Source organism: Acanthopagrus latus, chromosome 19 (genome assembly GCF_904848185.1).
Source record: "Acanthopagrus latus isolate v.2019 chromosome 19, fAcaLat1.1, whole genome shotgun sequence".
Taxonomy (NCBI): Eukaryota; Metazoa; Chordata; class Actinopteri; order Spariformes; family Sparidae; genus Acanthopagrus; species Acanthopagrus latus.
The window spans coordinates 21134779-21148727 of record NC_051057.1 but is presented as its reverse complement, the minus strand read 5'-3'; the positions used below and the strand labels follow the sequence as shown (position 1 = coordinate 21148727).

The following is a 13949-nucleotide window of genomic DNA, read 5'->3' as shown; positions in this document are numbered from 1 at the left end:
ATATAGTGTAGCTACTTTGCACTATAAGTGTGCTAATCACACTTCCCTATGGTTCTTTTCCCAACAGCCTCTCAACTACGAGAGAAAGAAGACCTACACCCTCCACATCGAGGGGGTGAATACACATGTGGATCCTCGTTACTCCTATCTCGGCTCTTTCAAAGACACCGCCACCCTTAAAATCACCGTCGGGGACGTGGACGAAGCGCCCGTCTTCTCTTTGGAGCATTTTATCATGGACGTGTATGAGAACGCACCGAGTGGCACGGAGGTGGGCGGCGTGACGGCTCGAGATCCTGACAGCAGGAACAGTCCTGTCAGGTAAGACACGTGCACAGTGCACATACAATCTGCAGGAATGATTAGAGATATCCAGAGGCAGAGCAGCTCTGTGGGTATACTGTCTCATTAGTTGTGCATCACTGGATAGAACTGAAGGTAGATGCAGTTTATCTTGTTAAGAATTATCAGACAAGCCCGCTGCAAAAGCAAAGGGTGAGAGAGGAGGTTGCTAATATTATGAGGCTTATTTTGAGGCTGAGCACTCTTTTACATGTGACAGGCAGCCAATGTAACTCTGGGATTTTTCTAACTAATTGGTTGCCAAAACCTTCAATTTTAGAGAAATCCAAGTCTTTGCCAGATGGTCTTTCTTAAAAATTTCTAACAAGACTGGCCACTAAGTCTGTCTGGATTAGCTTGGTTGATAAAGAGAGACCGTTTTTGCCACACTGGTCACGGCTCATCAGGAATGGCTGTCTGAGTTTCTTCTTTGGCGTTCGGGTTTACCAGTGAGATGCGACTGAGGGGCTTTGGATTTGCCCATTGAGGTTTTAAGTCAACTAACAAGATTACGTCTGCCTCCAAGAAATGTTTGTCTAACTAAAACTCCAATTTGCATTTCAACTCCCTGCTCCATATAACTGAACTTTTTATAGACGAGCATTTGAAGCCACATCTTGACACCGAGTAGTTTTTGAGGTGGTTTTAAACTTGTCTCGGGTCAGACCAATATAGAGCATAATGTTAAATGATCAAAAGACATTATTAATGTCATAGCCTCTTGTTTGTTTCTGATACTATACATCCCCCTTTCACATCTGCTCTGAGAATCAATATGCATAGTGAATCTTTCTCATTTCTTGGCATCATCATATTTTGATATTGATATTTTGTCTGCAAGCCTGTGAATTAACCCGAGGCAATACAACTGCTTAGCACATTTGCATGCACTCTAAAAATATGCTTGTGTTCTGCTGAAAAGAGATTGATATCGGCCTCAGGCAGCGGACTAATCCTAAGTTTTTCGCTCTGCACAGGTGCCTCGTTTCATGACAGTACACTCAAGCAACTCGGCAGCACATGGTTTAATTTGAATTCCCTCTGTAGCCTTGCCGTAAATGATGGAGTACCTGTAAATATGGAACTCCTCTTTAGATGAAGTATTGCTGATATATCAATAAGAAGCAATCTCAGTTGGTAGTGTATGTTATGGGATCATAGTTTAAAGGCTCAGCATGGTCTGCAGAGCCCAGGGGTTTTCGAAACAACATTAAGCCGAGACTTATGGCCGCACGACTGTCCGCCCCATTCTGGAGCGGCGAGCGCTGCAGCTTTTGATGAATGATGTGCAATTTCAAATGGGGAGGAAGACACTTGGCAAAAATGATTCTTTGATTCATGTCAGAATCTTGATACTTTGCGAAAGATTTGTAGTAAACAGGAAGGTAATCTGCATATGAAAGAGCTTCTTTGCTCTCCTGGAGGAGGGATACCTCGTCATCGTCCATTCCTACAGTACATCAGTCCCAGTGCTCAGCACGTAAAGGCGAAGGCAGCGGGAGGTATTTCGATGACATCCACTTGAACCCAGAAAAAAGAGAAACAACCGCGCCGCTGCTCCCCGTGTTTGCATCGGGGTGCAGAATGCAGCAGGGATCAGTATTTGGCTCTTTGATCATCATAAAGCTGCCCAGGCGTGCGATGAAATAAACATGTTATTGATGTGACATATCAAATGCTGGTCGGAAATTGACATCTAAATTTCCAAACAAAGTCTTAGTCTATGGCTCATTACCTCAGGCTGCTCCTATACATTAACATAATCATCTGGAACAGTCGTGAAAACTTGGATGGCTTCAAGTCAGCCCTTTCTTCAGCTTGTATCAACTGACTTTCAGATGTTCCCTTCAAGTGTAAATAGCTGTAATATCAAATAAACTGATGAAAGAAGTGATTTTCAAATAAATAGAAATCAAATACTGGGAAATGTTACCAAACAAGACGTTGGATTACATCACAGTTTTGACTGCTGTAGAAATGTACATGTAACAATTATATTCTACCTCTAAAGGCAGATCGTTCTTTGAAGCAAAAGTTCATATTTGCGCACAAATATTTGTGTACATCCTAATTTCTTTGGAAAATGATGCATCAATCAGCCGGTGGAAATGTACATTTTCAAAACACTGCAGCTAATAACAGGAAACATTTAATACTAATGTCTAATACTAATACTATTATCTTGCAGTTTTCCCTATTTAATTTTAAAATATAGACTACCACTCCCCAGTGGTATAGAGAGTTACTTCCTCTCAGACGGGGGCAGAATGTAAGCGCTAGTTGACCATCAGCTGCAGTCTTTGCAGTGTGTTCAAATGCATCTTTTTGGCCGGTACACAGATGACAGTATGCGACACAACAGTCAGCCTTCATCACTGCTTCTTTGGTCTCGGTGTGGTGTGTTTGGGCCCTTTAAAGATGTTTCCACAGGCTACACATTGGTATACATGCATGCTCTCTTTGGATTGAACAAACATGAATATATTTCTTGCACCTTCCTCCACACAGATGTTGCTTGATCAGCTTGTTCGATACGCGGCTGCATGGCGTAATTTGGAAAGTGTGTGATCGCTCTTTTATGAAATTATGCATATTTTCTTTACAGAACTTTAGCTATATATACCTTTTGACTAGTGACAACGAGCCAAGGCTGAAAATGCAGACGTCAGACAGATTCGAAAGCAACAAAGCTTTAAGAATAGAGTAACAGCATGGAAATATATCTGTGACCGCATCATGCCGACTTTAAAATGTCGCCTGCTTTGCTTTTAGAACAAGCAAGGTTTCCTTTCAGTTGTTTGTCCATCTAACAATTTTGTTTTCTGTGTTGTGTAATGAGCATTACCACCTCGCTGGGCTGCAGTAGTCTAGTCTTTTTGTTTGTTGATGTTCAGTGCACTCCGGGGCTTTTGTAGCGATGAACAAACACTTTTCAGATGTACCCACAATCACTATATTTTAGTCATAAGGCCCAAAATGCTAGGGAAGGTAAATAATACTGTACATATAAAATACACATGCAGCATTGCATTTTTACATCATTCATGGGGTGGACTGAAGAAAAGAAAAGCTCATTTTGCCATCTATGTGCTTTAGAAACTATTCATTGTATGATGTCACATCTTGTACTTTTGGCTGTTATTTGCAGGAAAATAAGAAAATAAAACATCAAACAACAAAATAAACAGGATTTAACAGCAGCGGCAGTAATTAACAGAATGGAAGTGGTTTTTTTGTTTTTTTTTTCCACTGGATTATTCTTTGACAAAGTGAATGCTTAGCACCTAAACTCTCACTGAAATGCTTTCACTAAAAACCCTTCATGCTCTTATGAGCCCGAGCATTTAATAAACCATGACAACATTTCTACGGAGGATGCACAGCAATCCAGGCTCAATAAAAAAAAAAAAAAAGAAAGTTCATTATTTCAAATAAATGCAACCCTGGCACTTAATTCCCCATACCATTTCCATCTCTCTTGTCGATTGGAAATTGGCAAGTTAGTCCATATGACTCAGGAGAATGAATGCTGGATTAAAGGTGTAAATAGGTCATTAAGAGATAAATTAGGGAATACACAGTCAATGCTCATTTCGTGAGCGAACTCAAGAGAGGGAGCAGCTGAGCCCGTTCCTGCTTTGTATTCCACGGACTGCTTCACTTCGGGTTTGATAACAGCACTGCTAGAAAGCCATTACAACAGTGTAAACACTGGCAGCAGAACATCGCCTTTTGTCATTATTAAATTTTGACGATAATTGCTCTTGACTTAGAAATATGTATTTTCAGAACGTTCTCTCAAGACCAAGAGTCCATTTTAAAAGCACCGGGGAATTTTTTTTCTGCTCGTGTGCTTTGGAGGTGCAACCAGTCTTTGAAAATCACAGAAGCAATGAGAACATCCCCTTTGGCTTGTGTTGCACTTTATTCATTTCACTTCAGGGCTTTGGTTGACTGAAACTCTTATCTTTAATGTAAGGGTTTGTTTTTTCTGGCTAGAAACGTTGTGTTGCCAAATATGAAATATACAAAAGCCGAAGAATGTGCATTTCCCAGGGCTTTTGTAGAATCGTCGGACTAAGGCCAAGGCTGAAAAAGTGCCTGCATAGTTTTCTGCGGCATTTAACTAAGCAGTACTATTTGGCTTAAAGGGGCACTGATTTTACACAAAGGTCAATTTACCTCTAATGAGCAGTAAAGCTCAGTCTGTGAAAATAGTTGTATAATGTCTGTTGTGGCTCTAAAGGGAGCTTTCTAAAGTTTGAGATCATACTTTGGGCGTTGATACTGCTAATTATGAACAGAAATCCCCCATTACAGCCTAAAGACGTTGGCTTCAGAAAAATGGTGCTACTGGTTGCATGTGGGGAACGTAGAGATGAGTATCTTTGGAGCTTGATGAGAATGCGAATCTCGGCCACTATTGCTTCAATTTTAACTGTTTTTTAATCTTTATTTTGTGAGTTTTGGAAGTGCAACACTAAATTCCCAGGCCCTCATTTATCAGTAGATGTGTATTTATTCCATGATTTGGGACTCATGTTCCACTCCACCCCTGGGGTTTTTGGACAGTTTTAAACAGGAGTGACTTATTGCGAGTTAACAGGTATTTAATGACACTTGCACAATGAAGACATGAGAGTGAATAGTTTTTTGGTGATTAGACCTGGTCATTATCGTATTTCAAAGGGGTAATGAAGCTGTGCATGGTATAGAATTACCTCCCTGATGCAGTCTAGACTCTGATGGTGGTGATCGGATGAAGAGTGCGGCTGAGATCTGGATGGATTGCAGAGAGAAGCGGGCTTCTGGTGAGCTCAGACCTGGGAGCTCTGGAGGTTAATGGGGTGAAGGAGGGTTTGCGACGATCCACCACCAAAATGATGACTGAGAGCAGCAGAGAGGAGAACAGATTTAAAGCTTGGCAGCAGCTATAAGATTGCCTTAAGAAGATCATGGCATAGTCTAAAGTAAACACCCGTAGTCTGCTGGATATGATGTGAAATGTGAATGATGAGCAACACAAAGATAGTCTTCCTGATTGAACTGACGCTGAGCTTTAATATGATTATTGTAATCCAAGGTGAAGCAGTTCTGACAGAGAGGAAAAGATGGAGAGAAAATGCTTCGAAAACAGACAAAATGCATTTTTCAGTCACATTTAGACCAGTTTCAACCTGAAAATCTTGACATCATTCAACCTGTAAATAAAGAATCGTCGTGCTTACTGGACACCACCAGCTAACTGCACCCTGAAGCCTGTATCTGCTGTACCAATGCTGCCTTTGTTTTTAAAATGCATGCAGTCATGATTTCCTCTCCTGTAGGTATTACCTGGACAGCAAAGAGGAAGGCGTGAGGTACTTCAGAATCGATGAAACCAGTGGAGTCATACGGACGACGCAGCCTCTCGACAGAGAAGACATGCCCTGGCACAACATCACTGTGATGGCCTCGGAGGTTGGTAGGTACCCAGGTTGCTTTCCATAAACTGAATGTTTACAAGTGGGCGAGTAAATGTACCGCACCTGCTGCGGTGTGTTTGCTCTTATGTGAGGGAGCAGATGTAGGTTTTTCTCGGGTGCTGAATTTCTTGCCACGTTGGCATGGTTCCTACTTCCAACGGATTCTCAATTTTACGTCTTGGAAAGTGCAAGACAGCCTGGGAACTTGAAGATGTTCTCATTATGAAATAGCACTTTTGATGTAGAGCTGCAACTTCATTAGGTTTACAGGCACATTTATTCTCCATTTATATCTGCACATACTGAACATACCTTTCTCCTCGCTGTCGGACATATAAATATTTAAATAACCACGGTGTATTTCTCCCATGTTTGACACCTTCAGGGACCGTAGTAAACACATGAAATAGTGTTATGCAGTTGGCTGAAAAAGGCACTTAAAAGAGATTGCTCTTTCTTCTCCACTCTCATCTTGTTTAGCCCCCAGCTAATAGGAGTCATTATAAATCTTTATCAGGACTGCATTCAAATCACTGGTGAGTTTTGTGCCACAACAGCATGATTTAAAGAGATAAAAGCATAAAATAGTAGGTGCTATACTTGTACCCGAAGGTTAAGCCCTTTTTTTCCCCTTTCCCTCAAGATGACGAGACACCCTGAGGGCATCGTATCGTCAGGGAACAGTCCAGGTTCAGGTTCATAGTGTGTAAAATTGGAGGCAGAATCAATACCAACAAAAGAAAAGGATCCATTAAAAGGAATGACTATATGAATCTGCACCACACGCTCTGCCTTTACCTACAGAGTGGAATCAACAGCAGTTTGTAGGCGCTGAACAGATTTTATTCAGATATTCACTTGAGTGTCTTGAGGAAAGACACTTCAGCAGGAGCACCAGGACTCTGACTTGTCAGTCTTAGCCAGAATGGAGAGAGGTAAGGGCTATTATGGTTAAAAAAAACCACTGCTATCAGTGGCTGTTGCCTGCAGCTGTCCAGCTAACCAGTTCAGTGTCAATGCCCTCGTCCTGACCATTTATTAAAGGGTTCCCAGTGAACAAACTGTCACACAGCCTCCTTCTTCTATATCCATGCTCATATTCTCCTTAACGGAAGTCTCGGAAAGACTCAAGTCTTTGTCACTGAATTATATTATTCCATTTCGAGAGTAAAGTAGTTCATTTAATTTGGGTCACACCATGAAAATATCTTGCTTTAAATGGTAAAAAAAAAAAAAAAAAAGAAAGCTCTCAACAGGGAAAATCATTTGTTTTGTATTTGGAGCCACAAACTTTATTAGTCCCAACTTGTCAAGTGCTGACACTGGTGTGGGTGGCTGCCAAGTAGGGAATGAGATGTAAAAAACAACTTTATTATAAAATGGACCTTTGATTATGTTAGTAATGAATTACCTTATTTTTTTTTACATCTGACCATTTTTTAGGGTTCCCAGTGATCAGATTCCATGCAGCCCCCTCCTGACTGTATCTTATAACCTGCTTATAACATTGACTAAATGTCCATGAGCTTCAAGTATTTAGAACATAATATTTTTATTTAATATATAGAGTGAAACACCTCATTTATTTTCAGTTATACCACACAAACATCCAACGTGAAATGGTAAAAATAAAGCTTTGAACAAGGAAAATCCATTTGTTTTGTATCGTATCATCGGATCAGTAATAGTAACATGATTATTATACTCATGTCCTGTTATCAGCACAGCGGGATGTTCTAGCATAGTTAACAGTAATAGTATAATCACTGAGGGTGTTTAAATGCAGCACAGTACCAGGTGAGTTAACGATGAAATTAACAATTACAGTCCGGAGAAAAAAAGGACGAAGCGGATCATTTGCATACTGATTAGGATGTATTCAGAGTGTATTTTTCTGATAATTACCTACCAAATCAAATTAGTCCCAATTGTTTCGATGTCCTTTCCCTACACTGAAAATTAATTCAATCAGCGCCGGCTAACTTTAAGAATTGTTATCAGGTAAGTTGGCTAATTTGTAATCCCAATTAGGCAAATCTCTTGCCAAGCGACAGAGGTGCTGCATGCTAATGTTTCCTTATCTCTTCACCTCCCCGTAGTATTCAAGGATACGTGCCAAGACACTTTCAAAAGCCAGAGTGATGCACTTTTACCACTCTGAATGAGCAAGGACATGCCGTATCATAGTCACAACCATCCTGCAGAAACATTACCTTGCCTTCTAATGGCCACCAGGACTAGACAGACCATAGTGAGTGAGAGGATCAACTTCAACATGTTTTTGAATAATCTTGAATAACCGTGAGCACAGAGATCTGCCTTATGATACATTAGATGCACTGTCAGACCTTTTATGCACAAGATGAAATAAATAAAGATGTTGATGCATTAATTTAAAAGAAGGTGCGCTGCACCTGCACGAGTTGTTTTTTCCTATTCAAGGAAGGTTTTGCTGAGTGAGCGTGCTACCTTTACACAGACATACTGTAAAACATCCGGGAGCTACGCAGTAAAACTAGTCCTATGTGTTGGAGGCTGAGGTGCCCCACGGGTTGAGGGTTAAATGCCCTGCTCTAGTCGACTGATTCTCAAACTGGAAGGCGACAGTCGGAGGGGAAGGATGGATGACCAGGGAGAAAGAATCTGAGTGAAACAAAGCTGAATGATTATTACTTACAGGGGAGTGGCCAGGTTGAAATGTTGAAATGCAGTTTCTGCAAACCACAGATACATTACAATTTGTACACACTCATTTACAAATTATACGTTCACATTATATGTTTTTACCTGACTTTCATGTTGGTGCTTAGATGGGGCAGTGATGGAGTTGCAAGAGACAATGCTGCCAAGCAACAGACCACAGGTCAAGTCTACATTTTGGTATTGTAAATGCAAAACAATTGGATAATTTCGACGAAAGGACTACATTATTATTATTATTGGTAAACATGAAACTGATGGATATTTGGAAAAAAAAAAAACATAGAACACCTTTACACTGCAAGTTTTTTTAGGTGGTGATTTGCTCAACCTCCAAATATCGAACAGAACTCCTCTGGGTAATATTTGTACGATTCGCGTAAATTAACAAATTAGTCATTAGTCAGCATCGTCTGTGCCTAGAATTGTTGGGCCACATTAGTGCAGAGAAATCACATTACTGTCCCATTTCACTTCTAGGAGCACTTGAGCTTGACATTGCTACGCTAATGGCACTATAATAATGTATGGATGCAGATGGCGTACACTGCAATAAATATGAAATCTTAAATCAACAGGACGGAATGGAAATGTTGAATAATTATTTTTTTAAACATATTTCATTCTGGGCTGCCACTAAGACCATTGCTTGTTATTAAAATGAGAATATGAACGTATGATCTACATTCTTTATGAGTTGCTCATGCAGCACGAGGGGCAAATAATGCATCATGGCTGAGCACACCAGCTGGGGAAAATAAATGCTGCACAAAGATGATCGGATTTGACTTCATATGCAGAACTGTTTTCTGCAGCATTGCATCCCTCAGTGCTTTTATAAGACAAACCCCATAAGTGGTCTAACAAGAAGAGCACAGTGTGTCCCAGTTTAAAATTACACTGTTGACGCTCTACTTTGTTATTAAGGCTTACGTTTGACTTTCATCTCCTCTGTTGCCCATTCTCTCTCTCTCTCTCTCTCTCTCTCTCTCTCTGCTCCAGACAACCCCAGCCTCCTCAGTCATGTTCCTGTTACCGTCCAGGTGCTGGACGTGAACGACAATCCGCCAGAAATAGCCACAGACGAGGAAGTCATTGTGTGCGAGAGCTCAAGGCCGGGACAGGTGAGCGTCTAGGATTCACCTAGAAAAGTCTGCGACTGCTATCTCTGTACCGTTTTTATCTCCCTCTGTCTCCCCACACAGTAAAATCTTTGGCATCACAGACACACCTCGGGAAAGGGAAGTGACGGGAGCTGCGTTTTAACCTCAGTCGCCCCCCTGACTGCACACACACACACTCAGAGTTCGTTCTGCACTCAGCTATTGTTTCCCTCAGCAGTTTGGGCTGCTTACTGAGAGCTGAGCAGTACGAGACTCTGAAGGCATCGGAGAGGGCTGCTTAATCATCCCGCATTCAAAATGAGTATCTTAGCAGCAAACCATGACAGCTCTAAATCGAAGCTCATTCCAATTTGCTCTCAGTAGCCTTTGATTCATTCGAATTAAGAAGGTTTTTGAGATATAGGGCAATCAGCAGCATGGAAATGGCTGAAAGAGTGGTTCAGCAGAGGATGATGGAGTAAAGGCTGGGCAGACACAACTAAATACATTTTTAATAGTTTCAAGTGAGTGGAAGAAAAGTTTGAATTACATTTTGCATTAAATTTGAATTAAGGTTGCTTTATGGCCTCAGGGTTCTTGGCTGAGGGGATGAAGTGAAAAGAATTATGTATTGTCCGAGACAACATATGTAAAAAGATAGAGCTGCTCATTACCGCTTTAGAGCTTCGACTTTTATGGGATTCACACAGAACATTTTTCTGAATTTGAAAATCTGGAGTAAAAGCCAGTTGCCACTCACCATGTCTCCAGTTGGGCTCTGTCATGTTTCATGCGTCCAGTTAGCATCACTTCTAAGGTAAATATAGGCCTCAATTGTGCAAATGTGTGACGTGGTGATGTTGTCTGATGTCAAGATGTCACAGAATGAAAGGCGGGGCTACGGACGAGGCACTTCACAAGCAGTGTTATTCTGTGGGAGAGAGGAGCTTCCATTGGCACTGACTTTGGGCTTTTTAACTTTCAAGAGCTTTTACATGCACAAAAACTCATAGAACATTCTGAAGGAAAGGATGGAATGAAAAAGCATAATAGGTCTCCATTTAAAAGGAGCTGCTGGGGTTAGCAGTGTGTTGGTGAATTTGGAACCTTTTTTTTTTTTATTACTGGCAGCTGTATGATGCTTTTTCATTCACATTCACACTTTGAATCAATTTTCAATGCCATAAGATGGAAATCAAGGTTCAGGATTTGTGAATGGTGTGAGAACAGAAGGTGCTGAAAGGTGTCTGACAGTTAAAAAAAAAAAAAAAAAAAAAGGTGATCTTGGGTCGGATTTTTCGATTGGAGTGTGATATTTCTAAAACACCTAGATGTGCTAACAGGGAGAGCGAGACTGTTGTCAGCTCAACAATCACACCTCTGTACGGCTCAGCGACTTGGAATTGTCAATATCTTAATGCGTCTATTAGTCGGAGAAGGTTGCACTGAAAGATGTGTCATGTCCTCTTTACACTGCTGATGGCCAAATTTAGACAAACTCACAGATTAATTAAGAAACTGAAGTGCAAAAAGCTGCTTAAACAACAGCAGAGACATATCCGACTCATTAAAGGAGAAAGTTTTTTTTTTGTTTGTTTGTTTTGCTTTGGTTCTGTTGTATGTAAAAGGTCTTGAACGATAGAAAGTTCAACATGCACATCAACAGAAACTCCTCCCTCCCAGAGAAATATTGCTCCTGAAATGCCCCGCCAGTAGTCCCGCCCTCTGTGACTTAGTGACATCACACCGCATCCTCATGTCACACATTATTTATATCTAGCGGCTAATTTGGCACCTCAGAATGGATTTAGCACAAAATGAAATTATTAACCTGAAAATGACCATGATATGTCCTTCTAAACCCAGAATTGAGTGATGTTGCACCCACTCAGAACTCAGCCGAGATTTTCAAGCTAACAGCCAATTGTTTTGCTTCCTCTTGTGCTTTGCAAAGCTCCCACTGTCCTTAGAGTATCCTTTAAGAGTAATCAAGTGGCAGTTAGCTGTCTTTTTTTTTCACATTAATGGGAAATCATTACAACTCTGGAGCCATTAACACTCAGAAGAAAGATAATCCTGCACTCCACAGCCAAAAAGCTCCCACCAGGGCCATCCTGTCAACCATGACATCCACATAAGTAAACTCAAGCACACACAAAGTACATCCTAATACCGCACTGTTAAAGAAAGAAGCTTGTGCAAGTACAACATGAGCTCAACAACACCCCCAAATCTCACAGTGAAGATAAGAACTCCCTGTGGTGACAGCAGCTATCAGGTCGTTTTTCTCTCAACAGCGGCTCTCTCCCTGCTCTCACTGGGTCTCTTACCAATTAAGGGTAACAAGACGACAAAAGTGGCAGTGAAGTTGCCCTCAGAGCACCCCTGTCATTGTTAGATGCCAGCCCCCCCGCCTCGGCCGAGCCAAATGTTATGAAATCCTCGCATCACGACCAGCCACTCTTTTTCAGGCAGCGTTCGCAGGTAGAGGAGAAGAGTGTTACAAGACCAGTCAGCTGTAGGTCAGAGGAACTCTGGCTCTGACCAATTATGATGAACAAATCACAAGACATGCATCAGACACTAAACCAGCTCCTCGTCCTGCGTTCAATTAGAGTCAAAAGTGATCCTAAATGCAACGGCTAATTAAATGTTGCAGGTGTTGTCTCTGGAGAGTCATTTACCCTGTATCCTCTGTACAACAGGTGATCCAGACTGTCACAGCAGTGGATAAGGATGACTTTGCAAATGGACAGCGCTTTTCCTTTGCTTTGCCGAGCCAGCTACCAGTTAATCCCAACTTCACCCTGAGAGACAATGAAGGTAATCGAGGCGATCAATATGTTTATTTGCATTTCTTATGAGTTTTGCTCTCTGCCTTCAGGGCAGGGCTCCATCCTCGCCGCTCACAGTCCAGGATCCAATAAGTTGAACTGATTTTCCTCAAGCCTTGGAGGTGCTGTGTTTGTGCGAGAAGATCCGAATACCACCGAGATCTACTCCGAGTTGAGCCCTCAGGAAACATAAGAGTCGTAGAGGTTTGGCATGTTTGCACATTGTGTTGTCGAACAGATTACCCACTCGCTTTCCGTTCGTGCGTGCCTCATTTTGTGCTGACAACAGTGGACATTGCCACGGCAACCACCACAGTCTCTGGCGAACACCTAGCCTTACCTTGGTCTGCAATCACAGGGCTTTTAAAAGCTCTCAGCCAGAAGATCCCAAAGTTGCCCGCTGAGAGGAGGAGTTCACAGCACTCCAGATGAATCTCTGAGCCACAGAGAGGCAGGAAAACAGAGAGGAAGGGGAGCGCCGGAGAGATCAAAAAAATCGATGTGATAATAGGAGATAAGTCTGCTTAGCCCTCGGTCCAGTTGCTTCTCACCGTGAGCTCCCCCCCCTCCCTTTGCCTTCTTCAACTATATTAGGATGCAGAGGCAAGTTTCGCTGTGGCACTTGGAAGTGGAGGCGGGCAGCAGGTGAGGGATGTCTCTGAGGGGCAGATGAATCAAACCAGGCAGGGATTAACTGCAAAAGTACTCGAAAAAGACACAAGTGAAAGTGCAAATGTGGTATAATGGGTTTATTTGAAACTCGTCCTTCAGTTTTGCACATATTAACCAAGTGTGATGGTATTTGTTCGGGCGAGAGGACAGATTTTTTACCTAAGTTCAATACTTGATCATTTGGAGTTTTTCTTTTCTCATATCAAGTACTGTCGAGTGCTTAGGGCATCATAGGTTTATATTTTTTTGCCTTAACAGAAATTAAAAGGCATCACTCCCAAAAGATAAAAATAAACCTCGGAATAAACCCTGGAGCCCCGCTGACAGCCTTTTTATCCCAGCTATTTGAAGATTGACACTTTGGCATCTCTTCACAGGCGTGACTATGTCGCATATGTTGTGAAAAGACCATTGATAATATATGTACCATATCTGTCACGTTGTGAATTTCCCAGAAATACCCTAGAGTAACAGAGGTACACCTCAATGATTGCCTGCAAAACATCTCTTGCTGATTCGCTGTGTTAGGGAATCACAGTGAGGCTGGCCACAGTGATATAGTCATTCTTGTCTTTTGAATGCCTGCCATAATGTGAGGCATCATATAGTTGTGAATAGTAATATGTATATTATGTCCTCCACAGCCACAAATACTAGTAAAGCTGCTTCTGCACTGCAGTAACTTTCCCCAGGGACTAATGAACCTTTGAAAGAACTCATTGTTTCCACCACAAGAGCAAGGGTCTGAATTAAGTTTTGTGGACACTATTTAACCCCCCAAAAAGTCCCTCAGGTGTGGTACCAGGGGAGTAGTGCTGTCTGACAGCAAGGTC

At 41.7% G+C, this 13949-nt stretch overlaps 1 protein-coding gene across 1 annotated transcript in view; it reads left to right on the top strand.

Moving 5' to 3' along the window:
• The window catches only part of LOC119009032 (cadherin-18), a 90309-nt gene that overhangs the window by 57545 nt on the left and 18815 nt on the right, over positions 1 to 13949 (top strand). Inside the window, exons 7-10 of the mRNA XM_037079923.1 lie at positions 68 to 321; positions 5670 to 5806; positions 9510 to 9631; positions 12316 to 12433. Of these exons, the coding sequence (XP_036935818.1) occupies positions 68 to 321; positions 5670 to 5806; positions 9510 to 9631; positions 12316 to 12433 (631 nt within the window). The remainder of the gene's footprint in view (positions 1 to 67; positions 322 to 5669; positions 5807 to 9509; positions 9632 to 12315; positions 12434 to 13949) is intronic.